This window comes from Cydia splendana, chromosome 3 (assembly GCF_910591565.1).
Source record: "Cydia splendana chromosome 3, ilCydSple1.2, whole genome shotgun sequence".
Taxonomy (NCBI): domain Eukaryota; kingdom Metazoa; phylum Arthropoda; class Insecta; order Lepidoptera; family Tortricidae; genus Cydia; species Cydia splendana.
Window position 1 is genome coordinate 4,129,565 of NC_085962.1, and position 13,366 is coordinate 4,142,930.

At 43.8% G+C, this 13,366-nt stretch overlaps 1 protein-coding gene across 1 annotated transcript in view; it reads left to right on the forward strand.

The window, feature by feature from the left end:
• Positions 1 to 13,366, forward strand: part of LOC134806448 (WD repeat-containing protein 19) — a 53,774-nt gene that overhangs the window by 15,283 nt on the left and 25,125 nt on the right. The window contains exons 9-14 of the mRNA XM_063779729.1: positions 5,111 to 5,233; positions 5,931 to 6,024; positions 6,723 to 6,825; positions 9,200 to 9,400; positions 11,641 to 11,852; positions 12,761 to 12,848. Coding sequence (XP_063635799.1) covers positions 5,111 to 5,233; positions 5,931 to 6,024; positions 6,723 to 6,825; positions 9,200 to 9,400; positions 11,641 to 11,852; positions 12,761 to 12,848 — 821 coding nt within the window. The remainder of the gene's footprint in view (positions 1 to 5,110; positions 5,234 to 5,930; positions 6,025 to 6,722; positions 6,826 to 9,199; positions 9,401 to 11,640; positions 11,853 to 12,760; positions 12,849 to 13,366) is intronic.

The window sequence follows — 13,366 nt, forward strand, 5'->3', positions numbered from 1 at the left end:
ACGAGCGAGCGAAGCGAAGTACTTACATTCGACTTGAAACACTGGCCCGGCTAGGGGTACGTCCCGGCATTTCAACGTTTTTAAGCTGAACTATCAGAGTATAATTTGATGGAGAATAACTGAAGTAACTGTGTTTTAATTTAAATGATAATTACTATAATAGGCCTGATGACAAATTTTGAAATCCCTTTTATTATTGTCGGTACACTTGTATTGGTTCCGAAAAACACAATATTTCAGCTATACTCATTAGATTTAACATAAATAATTGCATTTTATTATAGCTAGTTTAAAACTCGCGCGAAAACGCCTCGCACGACATTTGTGACGTCACCATTTAGTTACGAATTTCCCTTGAATCCGAATGATATTGTTAATTCAGCACCATATATTACGATTAGGGATGATAAATACATTACAAAAATTTATCACAATAACTCATTTTACACAAAAACTCTCACGCGGTTGCAAACGGAAAATCACCGAGCGCCGGTTTTACTTTTTAAATTTTTTTTTTTTTTAGTTACGACAGCCAACATGGCAATGATAGTTCCATTCAGCCAAATAATTAAAAAAGTTTGTTGGTGAAATATCGTATTATTTAGCATTTTATTTAGATAATAACAAATAGATATCTCCTTAATATCGTGTAATAATATTTTTTGGACGTAATAAATGTTTAGTGGTGAAATAACATTTTTTTTGCACCTTCGAACTCTTTGGTGAGAACGTATGGATTTCGGTCAATGAGGTTGTCTATGTTGCTCTAAGAAATATGTTATGGATTGATGACGTTACTGTTTAGAACGCTTCTGATTGGCGTTTCAGTAATAATGGCCGATTGGAGAATTTTGCAGTTTTATTTTATTGAATATATTAATAATCCTTCAGTTTATACTGAGATTGGGCCATTTTTAGGGTTCCGTACCTCAAAAGGAAAAAACGGAACCCTTATAGGATCACTCGTGCGTCTGTCTGTCTGTCTGTCAGTCTGTCACAGCCGATTTTCTCCGGAACTACTGGACCAATCAAGTTGAAATTTGGTACACATATGTAAGTTTGTGACCCGAATACGGACATGTAACGTAAACAAATGAATTTTAAACATGGGGGCCACTTTTGGGGGGTAAATGAAAAAATGAAAAAAAAAAATTTTCAAACTATATCATGTTACATATCAAATGAAAGAGATTATTGTAAGGATTTCAAATATTTTTTTTTTATAATTTTCGAATCAACAGTTTAGAAGTTATTCAAGAAAATAGGCAAAAAATGACCATTCCCCCCCCTTATCTCCGAAACTACTAGGTCTAAAATTTTGAAAAAAATACATAAAATAGGTCTATACCTATAAATGACAGGAAAACCTATTAGAAATGTACAGTCAAGCGTGAGTCGGACTTAATTACAGTTTTTAATCCGACCCCTACGGATTTTTTAAAGAGATTTCACTCACGTTTCACATAAAAAATCATTGATATAGAATAAGAACTGGATACCCAATCAGCCGCAAAAAATGGCCCCGCAAAAGTAACGTTAAAACAGATCACGCGTTACTTTTTCGTTTAGTCTTGTATGGACCGCTCAAATGTGAAGTTGTCAACAATGTCGTAAAAATATGCAAAAATAACAATGATAAAACAAGGAAAAAGCATGGAATGTATTTCTTTCGGTTAGTGCTTTGGATAGCATTACATAATTTATGTAATCTGGTGGTAATTTCATGGTTTTGAATAAATTATTTTGTTAGTACCAAAGAAGGGATGTGAAGGAACAAAAATCTAATGAGTCGATGTGAGGTTAATACTTTTTTATTTTTATATGGAATTCGTAACATATAATATTATGTTTAAATTCAAGATTTCCAAGAAAACCTATGCGACGTGCAGAGTGGACTGCTATTATAGCAAGAGATAGGGGTGATGCAGTTTTAAACAAAGGCAAAACGGCACTTGTGTGTTCAGCCCATTTCCTTGTTTCCGACATATACACGACCAATAAGGTCATCGACTAACTGTAAATGCTAAACCTGTCTGAACACAGTGACAACCACAGGATTTTTTGATAAAGACCATAACCAATCAGTACCAGTAGCGACCTAAATGTCCCCGTGCACTATATTGCAAAGAACTAAAGCGCGAAGAGTATTATGTAGATCTAAAATACACAGTTATTTAATAAGTTGAATTTATTTCAAGGAAAATAGTATTTAAAGACGAATGCTTACTTATTAAAAATAAATTTGTTTTATGATAACTTACAAGGGTTGTTACCATGAATTAATTTTATTTGAACTCCCGATCAAATTAAATTTGTTTCATTTATTACTTTGATTTTTCTGTACAGTAATACCTATTAAAATGTACCAAAGGGACTCTATTCGTTCATTATTCTCGTTTGACGTTGTTTGACGTAAATACAATGGTGACGTTACGTTTAGTGCCATCGGACTTAAAAGTTTTAACAGTGTTGGTACTAATGTTTACAAATTTGACACTTAATGCTTACGACAGTAAGTTCTTTTCCGTACAAAATATTTATCTTGACTCAAAATTTACGTAAGCGTTTTTATCATCAATGCAAATTTTCCGCTAATGTCATTCTGACCCACATTTTGTTGACGTTTTTGTTCCGCTCTGTGTGTCTATTTCTAATATAGCGGGCATTACATTATACAATTTGCAGAGCGCTAATTAAGTGTTGCTCGGCGAGATAAAAAAGAGCTTGTTCATTACACTACACTAGCTAGCGACGCTAGTTAGTGTCTTATTTTCATTTCAGCAGTGATCATCGTTCGAATCGAACGTCGCGTTTCGGTCGAAGGTCGCGTTTTTGGTCGAATTCTTTGTACATTTTGAGAAGCACTTTGTTACCATAATTTCTAATGTCTTTGTTTTTGTAATATTTATGTTTTTTATCCCATAAAAATGGTATGTCTTTATAAAGTTCATGATTGAAGATGAAGATTTTAGCAGTAGGTACTTCCTTTTCTCTAGTCTGTGGCTCCGTCATTTTGAACTGAAATGCAATAACAAAAACTATAAAACATCCATCATACGCGTGTTCGAGTGCGTCGGTGGCGTGCCGACAACTGACCTTACACAGTAAGCGCTGAGCGCGCTAAAACCATTTACACTATGCGTTCTAGTGCGCTAGATAGCGTTAGTGCGGCAGAGCACATGCGATCGCACTAGATTGGGTCACTAACTGGCTAACTGTCTTTACACTATACTAAATTAGTGCGCTAACTCAGCTAGCGCACTGCAAATTGTATAATGTAATGCCCGCTTAAGTCAGTGTAAAAAATACATTGTTAACAGTGCCGGATTACTTAGAGTAGTAGTTTTCTTAGAGTAATTGGTGATAATTTTCTGATAAGATAATCATTTTAAATATTTAACGGTCTTACCTACTTACGAGTAATTGTAAGGTCAAATTAAAAATAATGTTTAAAAAAAATGTTAAATTGAGAGCTAGCTTAAAGTTTTTTGTACTCGTCGACTTTAATGGTTGAATTAATAAAGACTTTGTAACCAATAAGCAAAACAAGCACGTGCTTACGGCACCACGTTCAGGGAGGGCACCAAAATGCCAGGTTGAAAAAGGTGAACAAATTTTAAAATTAGGGACAGACACATCGTTTTTACCACACGATTTTTTTAGCTGTCCAAAAGCTAATTTGCAGAAATAATGGCGCGTAATTCTTTGGGAAACAATCGGTCGCAGTAGAAGAGTCGTGATTACATGCATAGATTCGATTTCAACCCACTCTTTTGCGGTTTGGCGTTAGGTCTTATGCGAGGCCTTCTGCCTTACGGCAAAGTTGATCTTCTGCCTTAATTACACTTGGGCGTGGATCCAAATCCAAGCTTTCCTCTTTCGCAGCTGGGCCTACTGCCTTTCTCACACTTCACCAATTCAATTCCAAGCTCTCTGCTTTCTTGCATATTTTATGCATGAAAACAACCTCGCTGAGACCCTTAAATATCGAGCCCTATGCGAAGCTAGGCTGATAGAAAACTGTCCCATCCCTTCTCTGTATGAAATCCTGGATTCGCGCCTGGTTTCCTGGACTAAAACTAAAATTGCGTTTTTATATCGAAAAATTTTCGCGCTCGCTTCGCTTGCGTTTTCAATTACTTTATAAGGTATGATAAAGGTGACATTCGGGTGGCGACTGCAGCAACATTACTCTGTTGCAACGTTACTGCTGCAGTACTGTCAACTTCCGTGATAAAATGATGTGACTGATTTCCATACTAAAAGTAAAAATGTACAACTGTCTATCATATTGCGTTTTTATATCGAAAAATTTCCGCGCTCGCTTCGCTCGCGTTTCTATTACTTTCTACGCTATGATAAAGATGACATTCGGGTGGCGACTGCAACAGCATTAGGTACTCTGTTGCAACATTACTGCTGCGGCACTGTCAATTTTCGTGATAAAATGATGTGACTGATTTCCATTCTCAGCTGTAATGCGGCAATGAACTTCTCTCAATTTACCAAAAAATCAATGTAATCTTGATGACCCTAGGGAGAGGGGGCACCTAGAAATGCTTAGGGCATCAAAATATCTTAATCCGGCACTGATTGTTAAAAATTGTGTAATATACGGAACCCTTGGAACGCGAGTCCGACTCGCACTTGGCCGGTTTTTTAGAATCATATTAACATATATGTTTCTTTGAAACCATTATTTCCGTGATTCTTTGTTATTTGCAACAGGCCTATTAGGTAAACGTGAAGATGAGGGCATTATATTTTAGTCATTAAATTATGAGCAGGCTTGATCACGGGGTTATGGACCGTTATTACCAAAAGCTACTTTATATCGCAAATGTCTCAATCTATATCTTGTATCCTCAGCCAAGAGGGAACGACGAAGAATAATATATCTTGTATAACGTAGTAATTTACAAAGTAAGTGCACGCGTGCACCAAACTGTTCGTATCGTTAAAGAGTTCGCAAAATTTTTATGTATGGAAAGTGTCATAGTAAAGCGCCGGGGCGCGCCGGCTGACGTTGATCAGTCTGTCAAATGTGGTTGGTGCAACTGGGCCTAAGTCCCGTTTAGTTTTAAAATTATAAATTAACTTATGTCGGCAGATCGAGCCCCCGGAGCCCGAGAACTCGGAGCGGGACTCCATAACGTTCCCCGAGCCTCACATGCAAGATGCCGTCATCACGGACATACAGCTTACAAGCGATTTCTTCATATTCGTCACCGACGTGAGTAAGGCGGTCTTCACATTCGATGGAAATCACAATCAGCACAGAGTGCGTAAACTCTGTACAGATGTAGTGCATAATTGTTTTCCATCGTACTTTCTCGGAAACGTTCGTATTTGTCATGTTACTTCAGTCAACCTCAGTACTTTTTGTATCGAGACAGACTGAAATAGCAAGACACGTTCGTACGTTTCCGTGAAAATACGATGGAAAACAATTATGCACTACATCTGTACTTAGATTACTTATATCAAAGACATATGTAACTTCGTATAAGACGAATAAAGTCTAAGGAAAAAACGTGCCTCGGAATTCAAGTAAAAGTCATTCTCGAATAGATGCCGCACACACCTTTACCCTATCCTCGGCTAGATGGCGTGACGACACCGTTTCATATTGAACAATTATAACACATAGATATCAGTGAATGAACATGGATCAAAATGATATAAAAATAATAAAATCATTTATCCATATATATAGATTTTTTGATAACTTTATACGTTTTCATTTTGAGTTTTAGTCGTGTGTCGATAGATGGCAGTAAATTTACAGTGACTACAAAATTTACAATGACAGGACCCCTCTATACTATCTATTCTTTTTGCTTATATTTAAGCAGGACTACAACCTTTCTAGAACCTCACATGCAAAATGCAGTCATCCCTTTTCAGACAAAGTGTTTATTTGTTAACAGCAAGGCCACATTGAATATTTCGGCATAGAGGAATGGCGGAACTCCGTCCGCTACAAACATACTTGCGGGATACGCAACGTCTACTGCGATATCGGTTTGTTATTTTCCTTTTAAGCTGTCCTATTTTATTTATTTGATTTTAAATTTATTGCATAGTAAGAAGAATGTAAAAGGCGGACGTATGTTCTCTCGGATGCCATTAAAAACTCAAAGGTCACGACTAGAGTTAAAGGGCTACCCGAGGTTTTCATCGACATCGACGACAAGTTTTGAATTTTTGTCAAGTTTTGCATAGTATCTCCTACTTTAGTACTTCAGATAGAATTATAAGGCAAACGGCTATCGGTTCTTCCATCTTTTATCTCCATTTTTGTCTACCGGATTTTGAAAGAAATGAATACTTATTTTTTTATGTTATTTTTAAAAATTGTCTAAAAAACACTTTTTTCGTATCTCGATTGCTGTGAAAGATCTAACATATAAGAAATCTACATATTTGGGTTCGTGTTTGACGTCTCTAAAAATTTTAAACTAATTAACAAAAAAGTTATGGCCAGAAAACCAGTTTTTTTGGCCTAAAATTGTTCAACTTTGATGCCAAATATCTCGAAGACAATGAACTTTGAAGTAAATATGGGATACTATATTGCTTAAAGCCGTTGTTGTTAATATGATAAGCTACAAAAAACATTAGAAAACTAAGGGATTCAGATCGAAGGTCATTGGGGCATGGGATCCCATTAACAATTTGCCAGGTAGGTGACAGTTTTGAACCCCATCATAAAATTACAGGCGGCACCCGCGCCTGCATAGTGGACGAGCGACGCCGCGTGCTGGTGTACTGCCCCGCGTCCGGCGAAATGTGTGCCGTGCCCAACGTCACCGGACCGATCAAGTAACATCGATTCACAACAATTCCGTATTAAACATTTTAATAATTGCATCAATAAATTGCGCTGATAATTAGCCTCCAATAATGCTTAGGTTAGGAGGTTGACGGGCCGCGTAAAGCGCCAAGCGTCATACTGCTTTAAGTACCTAAATTGCCCTGGGGGCTGTCCATAAATTACGTCATCGATTTTTGACGATTTTTGACCCCCCCCCCCCTACAATCATCAAAAATCATGCTTCGAATGACCCCGTTTCCTCCTACGTCATGCTACCATCATCCGATGTCCAGACCCCCCCCCCCCCTAATTTGAAATGACGTAATTTATGAATAGCCCCCTGGCAGCAAAAGCCAATCTTACAAAAAAAAAAAGTACCTAAATGAAAAAAAAACCGGCCAAGTGCGAGTCGGACTCGCGTTCCAAGGGTTCCGTATATTACACAATTTTTAACAATCAGTGCCGGATTAAGATATTTTGATGCCCTAAGCATTTCTAGGTGCCCCTTCTCCCTAGGGTCATCAAGATTACATTGATTTTTTGGTAAATTGAGAGAAGTTCATTGCCGCATTACAGCTGAGAATGGAAATCAGTCATATCATTTTATCACGAAAATTGACAGTGCCGCAGCAGTAATGTTGCAACAGAGTACCTAATGCTGTTGCAGTCGCCACCCGAATGTCACCTTTATCATACCTTATAAAGTTATTGAAAACGCGAGCGAAGCGAGCGCGAAAATTTTTCGATATAAAAACGCAATTTTAGTTATAGTCCCAACCAGGCGCGAATCCAGGATTTCATACAGAGAAGGGATGGGACAGTTTTCTATCAGCCTAGCTTCGCATAGGGCTCGATATTTAAGGGTCTCAGCGAGGTTGTTTTCATGCATAAAATATGCAAGAAAGCAGAGAGCTTGGAATTGAATTGGCGAAGTGTGAGAAAGGCAGTAGGCCCAGCTGCGAAAGAGGAAAGCTTGGATTTGGATCCACGCCCAAGTGTAATTAAGGCAGAAGATCAACTTTGCCGTAAGGCAGAAGGCCTCGCATAAGACCTAACGCCGAACCGCAAAAGAGTGGGTTGAAATCGAATCTATGCATGTAATCACGACTCTTCTACTGCTACCGATTGTTTCCCAAAGAATTACGCGCCATTATTTTTGCAAATTAGCTTTTGGACAGCTAAAAAAATCGTGTGGTAAAAACGATGTGTCTGTCCCTAATTTTAAAATTTGTTCACCTTTTTCAACCTGGCATTTTGGTGCCCCCCCTGAACGTGGTGCCGTAAGCACGTGCTTGTTTTGCTTATTGGTTACAAAGTCTTTATTAATTCAACCATTAAAGTCGACGAGTACAAAAAACTTTGAGCTAGCTCTCAATTTAACATATTTTTTTAAACATTATTTTTAATTTGACCTTACAATTACTCGTAAGTAGGTAAGACCGTTAAATATTTAAAATGATTATCTTATCAGAAAATTATCACTAATTACTCCAAGAAAACTACTACTCTAAGTAATCCGGCACTGTTAACAATGTATTTTTTATGTGAAACGTGAGTAAAATCTCTTTAAAAAATCCGTAGGGGTCGGACCAAAAACTGTAATTAAGTCCGACTCACGCTTGACTGTACATTTCTAATAGGTTTTCCTGTCATCTATAGGTATAGACCTATTTGATGTATTTTTTTTTAAATTTAAGACTTAGTAGTTTCGGAGATAAGGGGGGGGGAATGGTCATTTTTTGCCTATTTTCTTGAATAACTTCTAAACTGTATATTCGAAAATTATAAAAAAAATATATTTGAGATCCTTACAATAAGCTCTTTCATTTGATATGTAACATGATATAGAATGAAAAATTAAATTTTTTCATTTTTTCATTTACCCCCCAAAAGTGGCCCCCATGTTTAAAATTCATTTGTTTACGTTACATGTCCGTATTTGGGTCACAAACTTACATATGTGTACCAAATTTCAACTTGATTGGTCCAGTAGTTCCGGAGAAAATCGGCTGTGACAGACGGACAGACAGACAGACAGACAGACAGACAGACAGACAGACAGACAGACGCACGAGTGATCCTATAAGGGTTCCGTTTTTTCCTTTTGAGGTACGGAACCCTAAAAAACCACGTGCGAGCCGGACTCGCCCACCGAGGGTTCCGTACTTTTTAGTATTTGTTATAGCGGCAACAGAAATACATCATCTGTGAAAATTTCAACTGTCTAGCTATCACGGTTCATAAGATACAGCCAGGTGACCGACAGACAGACGGACATACAGACAGACGGATAGTGGAGTCTTAATAATAGGGTCTTGTTTTTACCCTTTGGATACGGAAGCCTAAAAATGGTTACCTAACTTGACAATATATATTGTCCAGGGGTGTAATCTGGGACATCTGCCTCTCCGAGCGCAACGTGTTCGCCGTGCACACGCCGGACGCCGTCCACACCTGCTACCTGAGCGCGCACGGCACCGCGGGGCCGCACGCCACGCTCGTGCACACCACCGCCGTGCCGCCCGACACGGCGCCGCTCCTGCTGTTCTCTGGCGACGTCTACTGCTACGGCCCGCAGGGAGCGTGAGTCACTGTCCACACCTGCTACCTGAGCGCGCACGGCACCGCTGGGCCGCACGCCACGCTCGTCCACACCACCGCCGTGCCGCCCGACACGGCGCCGCTCCTGCTGTTCTCTGGCGACGTCTACTGCTACGGCCCGCAGGGAGCGTGAGTCACTGTCCACACCTGCTACCTGAGCGCGCACGGCACCGCGGGGCCGCACGCCACGCTCGTGCACACCACCGCCGTGCCGCCCGACACGGCGCCGCTCCTGCTGTTCTCTGGCGACGTCTACTGCTACGGCCCGCAGGGAGCGTGAGTCACTGTCCACACCTGCTACCTGAGCGCGCACGGCACCGCGGGGCCGCACGCCACGCTCGTGCACACCACCGCCGTGCCGCCCGACACGGCGCCGCTCCTGCTGTTCTCTGGCGACGTCTACTGCTACGGCCCGCAGGGAGCGTGAGTCACTGTCCACACCTGCTACCTGAGCGCGCACGGCACCGCTGGGCCGCACGCCACGCTCGTCCACACCACCGCCGTGCCGCCCGACACGGCGCCGCTCCTGCTGTTCTCTGGCGACGTCTACTGCTACGGCCCGCAGGGAGCGTGAGTCACTGTCCACACCTGCTACCTGAGCGCGCACGGCACCGCTGGGCCGCACGCCACGCTCGTCCACACCACCGCCGTGCCGCCCGACACGGCGCCGCTCCTGCTGTTCTCTGGCGACGTCTACTGCTACGGCCCGCAGGGAGCGTGAGTCACTGTCCACACCTGCTACCTGAGCGCGCACGGCACCGCTGGGCCGCACGCCACGCTCGTCCACACCACCGCCGTGCCGCCCGACACGGCGCCGCTCCTGCTGTTCTCTGGCGACGTCTACTGCTACGGCCCGCAGGGAGCGTGAGTCACTGTCCACACCTGCTACCTGAGCGCGCACGGCACCGCTGGGCCGCACGCCACGCTCGTCCACACCACCGCCGTGCCGCCCGACACGGCGCCGCTCCTGCTGTTCTCTGGCGACGTCTACTGCTACGGCCCGCAGGGAGCGTGAGTCACTGTCCACACCTGCTACCTGAGCGCGCACGGCACCGCTGGGCCGCACGCCACGCTCGTCCACACCACCGCCGTGCCGCCCGACACGGCGCCGCTCCTGCTGTTCTCTGGCGACGTCTACTGCTACGGCCCGCAGGGAGCGTGAGTCACTGTCCACACCTGCTACCTGAGCGCGCACGGCACCGCTGGGCCGCACGCCACGCTCGTCCACACCACCGCCGTGCCGCCCGACACGGCGCCGCTCCTGCTGTTCTCTGGCGACGTCTACTGCTACGGCCCGCAGGGAGCGTGAGTCACTGTCCACACCTGCTACCTGAGCGCGCACGGCACCGCTGGGCCGCACGCCACGCTCGTCCACACCACCGCCGTGCCGCCCGACACGGCGCCGCTCCTGCTGTTCTCTGGCGACGTCTACTGCTACGGCCCGCAGGGAGCGTGAGTCACTGTCCACACCTGCTACCCGAGCGCGCACGGCACCGCTGGGCCGCACGCCACGCTCGTCCACACCACCGCCGTGCCGCCCGACACGGCGCCGCTCCTGCTGTTCTCTGGCGACGTCTACTGCTACGGCCCGCAGGGAGCGTGAGTCACTGTCCACACCTGCTACCTGAGCGCGCACGGCACCGCTGGGCCGCACGCCACGCTCGTCCACACCACCGCCGTGCCGCCCGACACGGCGCCGCTCCTGCTGTTCTCTGGCGACGTCTACTGCTACGGCCCGCAGGGAGCGTGAGTCACTGTCCACACCTGCTACCTGAGCGCGCACGGCACCGCTGGGCCGCACGCCACGCTCGTGCACACCACCGCCGTGCCGCCCGACACGGCGCCGCTCCTGCTGTTCTCTGGCGACGTCTACTGCTACGGCCCGCAGGGAGCGTGAGTCCACACTGGGGCCTTTTTGTATATTCTCTGGCAAGCCAACTCATAGAGTAACTCTCTTTCTCCTCAGCATTATTATTCCCATCTGATTGTGGGATCTGCCTTTCTGGTCTTTTCTCTCCACTTCGCGCGATCGGACGTGTCAATCACTGAAACCTCGCAGGCCCTCATGTCTTTTGCTATGTTATCTGCCCATCTCATCGTCGGTCTTCCTCTTCCTCTGGACCCAACTCATTAGAGTAACATGTTCTGTAATAGATTTGATGCCATTTACGTGTACCAAGCTTGTGTTCATTTATCGACTACAAATGAAACTCATTTTTCAGCGTGCTGAAAATCCCCCTTGACTCACACAACACGAGCGGGCTGGCCGACCCGGACCCAGAGAAACGGCTTGCGAACCAACGGAAACATATCGAGAAACTTCTACTGCTGAGACGGTTCAACGAAGCTTGGCTGTTCTGTGACGCTGTCGACGAAGAGGGCCTGTGGAGAAAGCTAGGAGAAGCGGCCATAGCTGAGCTTAATGCGGAGTTCGGTGAGGACTTTATGATGATAGAGTTAAGGTTGATATTCGCGGGTTAATGTCTCGGAAACCTATCGAGAAACTTCTACTGCTGAGACGGTTCAACGAAGCTTGGCTGTTCTGTGACGCTGTCGACGAAGAGGGCCTGTGGAGAAAGCTAGGAGAAGCGGCCATAGCTGAGCTTAATGCGGAGTTCGGTGAGGACTTTATGATGATAGAGTTAAGGTTGATATTCGCGGGTTAATGTCTCGGAAACCTATCGAGAAACTTCTACTGCTGAGACGGTTCAACGAAGCTTGGCTGTTCTGTGACGCTGTCGAGGAGGAAGGGCTGTGGAGAAAATTAGGAGAAGCGGCCATAGCTGAGCTTAATGCGGAGTTCGGTGAGGACTTTATGATGATAGAGTTAAGGTTGATATTCGCAGGTTAATGTCTCGGAAACCTATCGAGAAACTTCTACTGCTGAGACGGTTCAACGAAGCTTGGCTGTTCTGTGACGCTGTCGACGAAGACGGCCTGTGGAAAAACCTGGGAGAAGCGGCCATAGCTGAGCTTAATGCGGAGTTCGGTGAGGACTTTATGTAGATAGACTTAAGGTTGATATTCGCAGGTTAATGTCTCGGAAACATATCGAGAAACTTTTACCGCTGAGACGGTTAAACGAAGCTTGGCTGTTCTGTTACGCTGTCGACGAGGAAGGGCTGTGGAGTAAACTGGGAGAAGCGGCCATAGCTGAGCTTAATGCGGAGTTTCGTGAGGACTTTATTAGATAGATTTAAAGTTGATTTTGGCAGGAAAGCGTCGCGTCAACCATATCGTCTTTTTCTTTTCTTGCTTTTCTTTAATTCTTTGCCATAAGTACCAGAACATAAAGAGTGTGATATATTCTTCGCACAGTTATTATGCAACTTTTATTTTCAGCAATTCGTGTGTATACGCGGTTGAGTGACGTCGCTATGGTATGGGCATTGGAGGACGCGTTACATATAGAGGATCTCTCTATTTTGTGGTAAGACTTCTTTTTTTAAGCAATTTATGTTTACATACAGTAACGCTCAATCCACATAGCTTGAAAAATATCTTAAGGCGCGGTGTGTAGTAAAATGCGCTTTTTTGTCACCCTATTTAGAGACTTTTACAAGGATTTCATGCATTATTTTCTAGTATGCATAACTTCAGTCCTTGAACTACGTTATTGCTTGTCAGAAACACGACGGCTCATTATTTTCTCGATAGAATCTTAAGTTGATAACATGCCTAACACTGTCTTTATTTCCTTATGTTAGAAGTACTACGACGAAAATGTATATGAAACTTACTTTAGTCGATAGCTTTTAAGTAAATCTTCATTATTGCTTGTCCTTTTATCGATACGTTAATTTTTTCATTCATCATTTTATGAATTCAACATTTTGCCTACTAAATTACACCCTACGCGGCAATACCTTGCGCCCATTCCTCACGCCAGTACGCCCGTGACCACTGACAGCGTCGGACCTATGCTAGTTTAGCGGACGTTTCATAAAA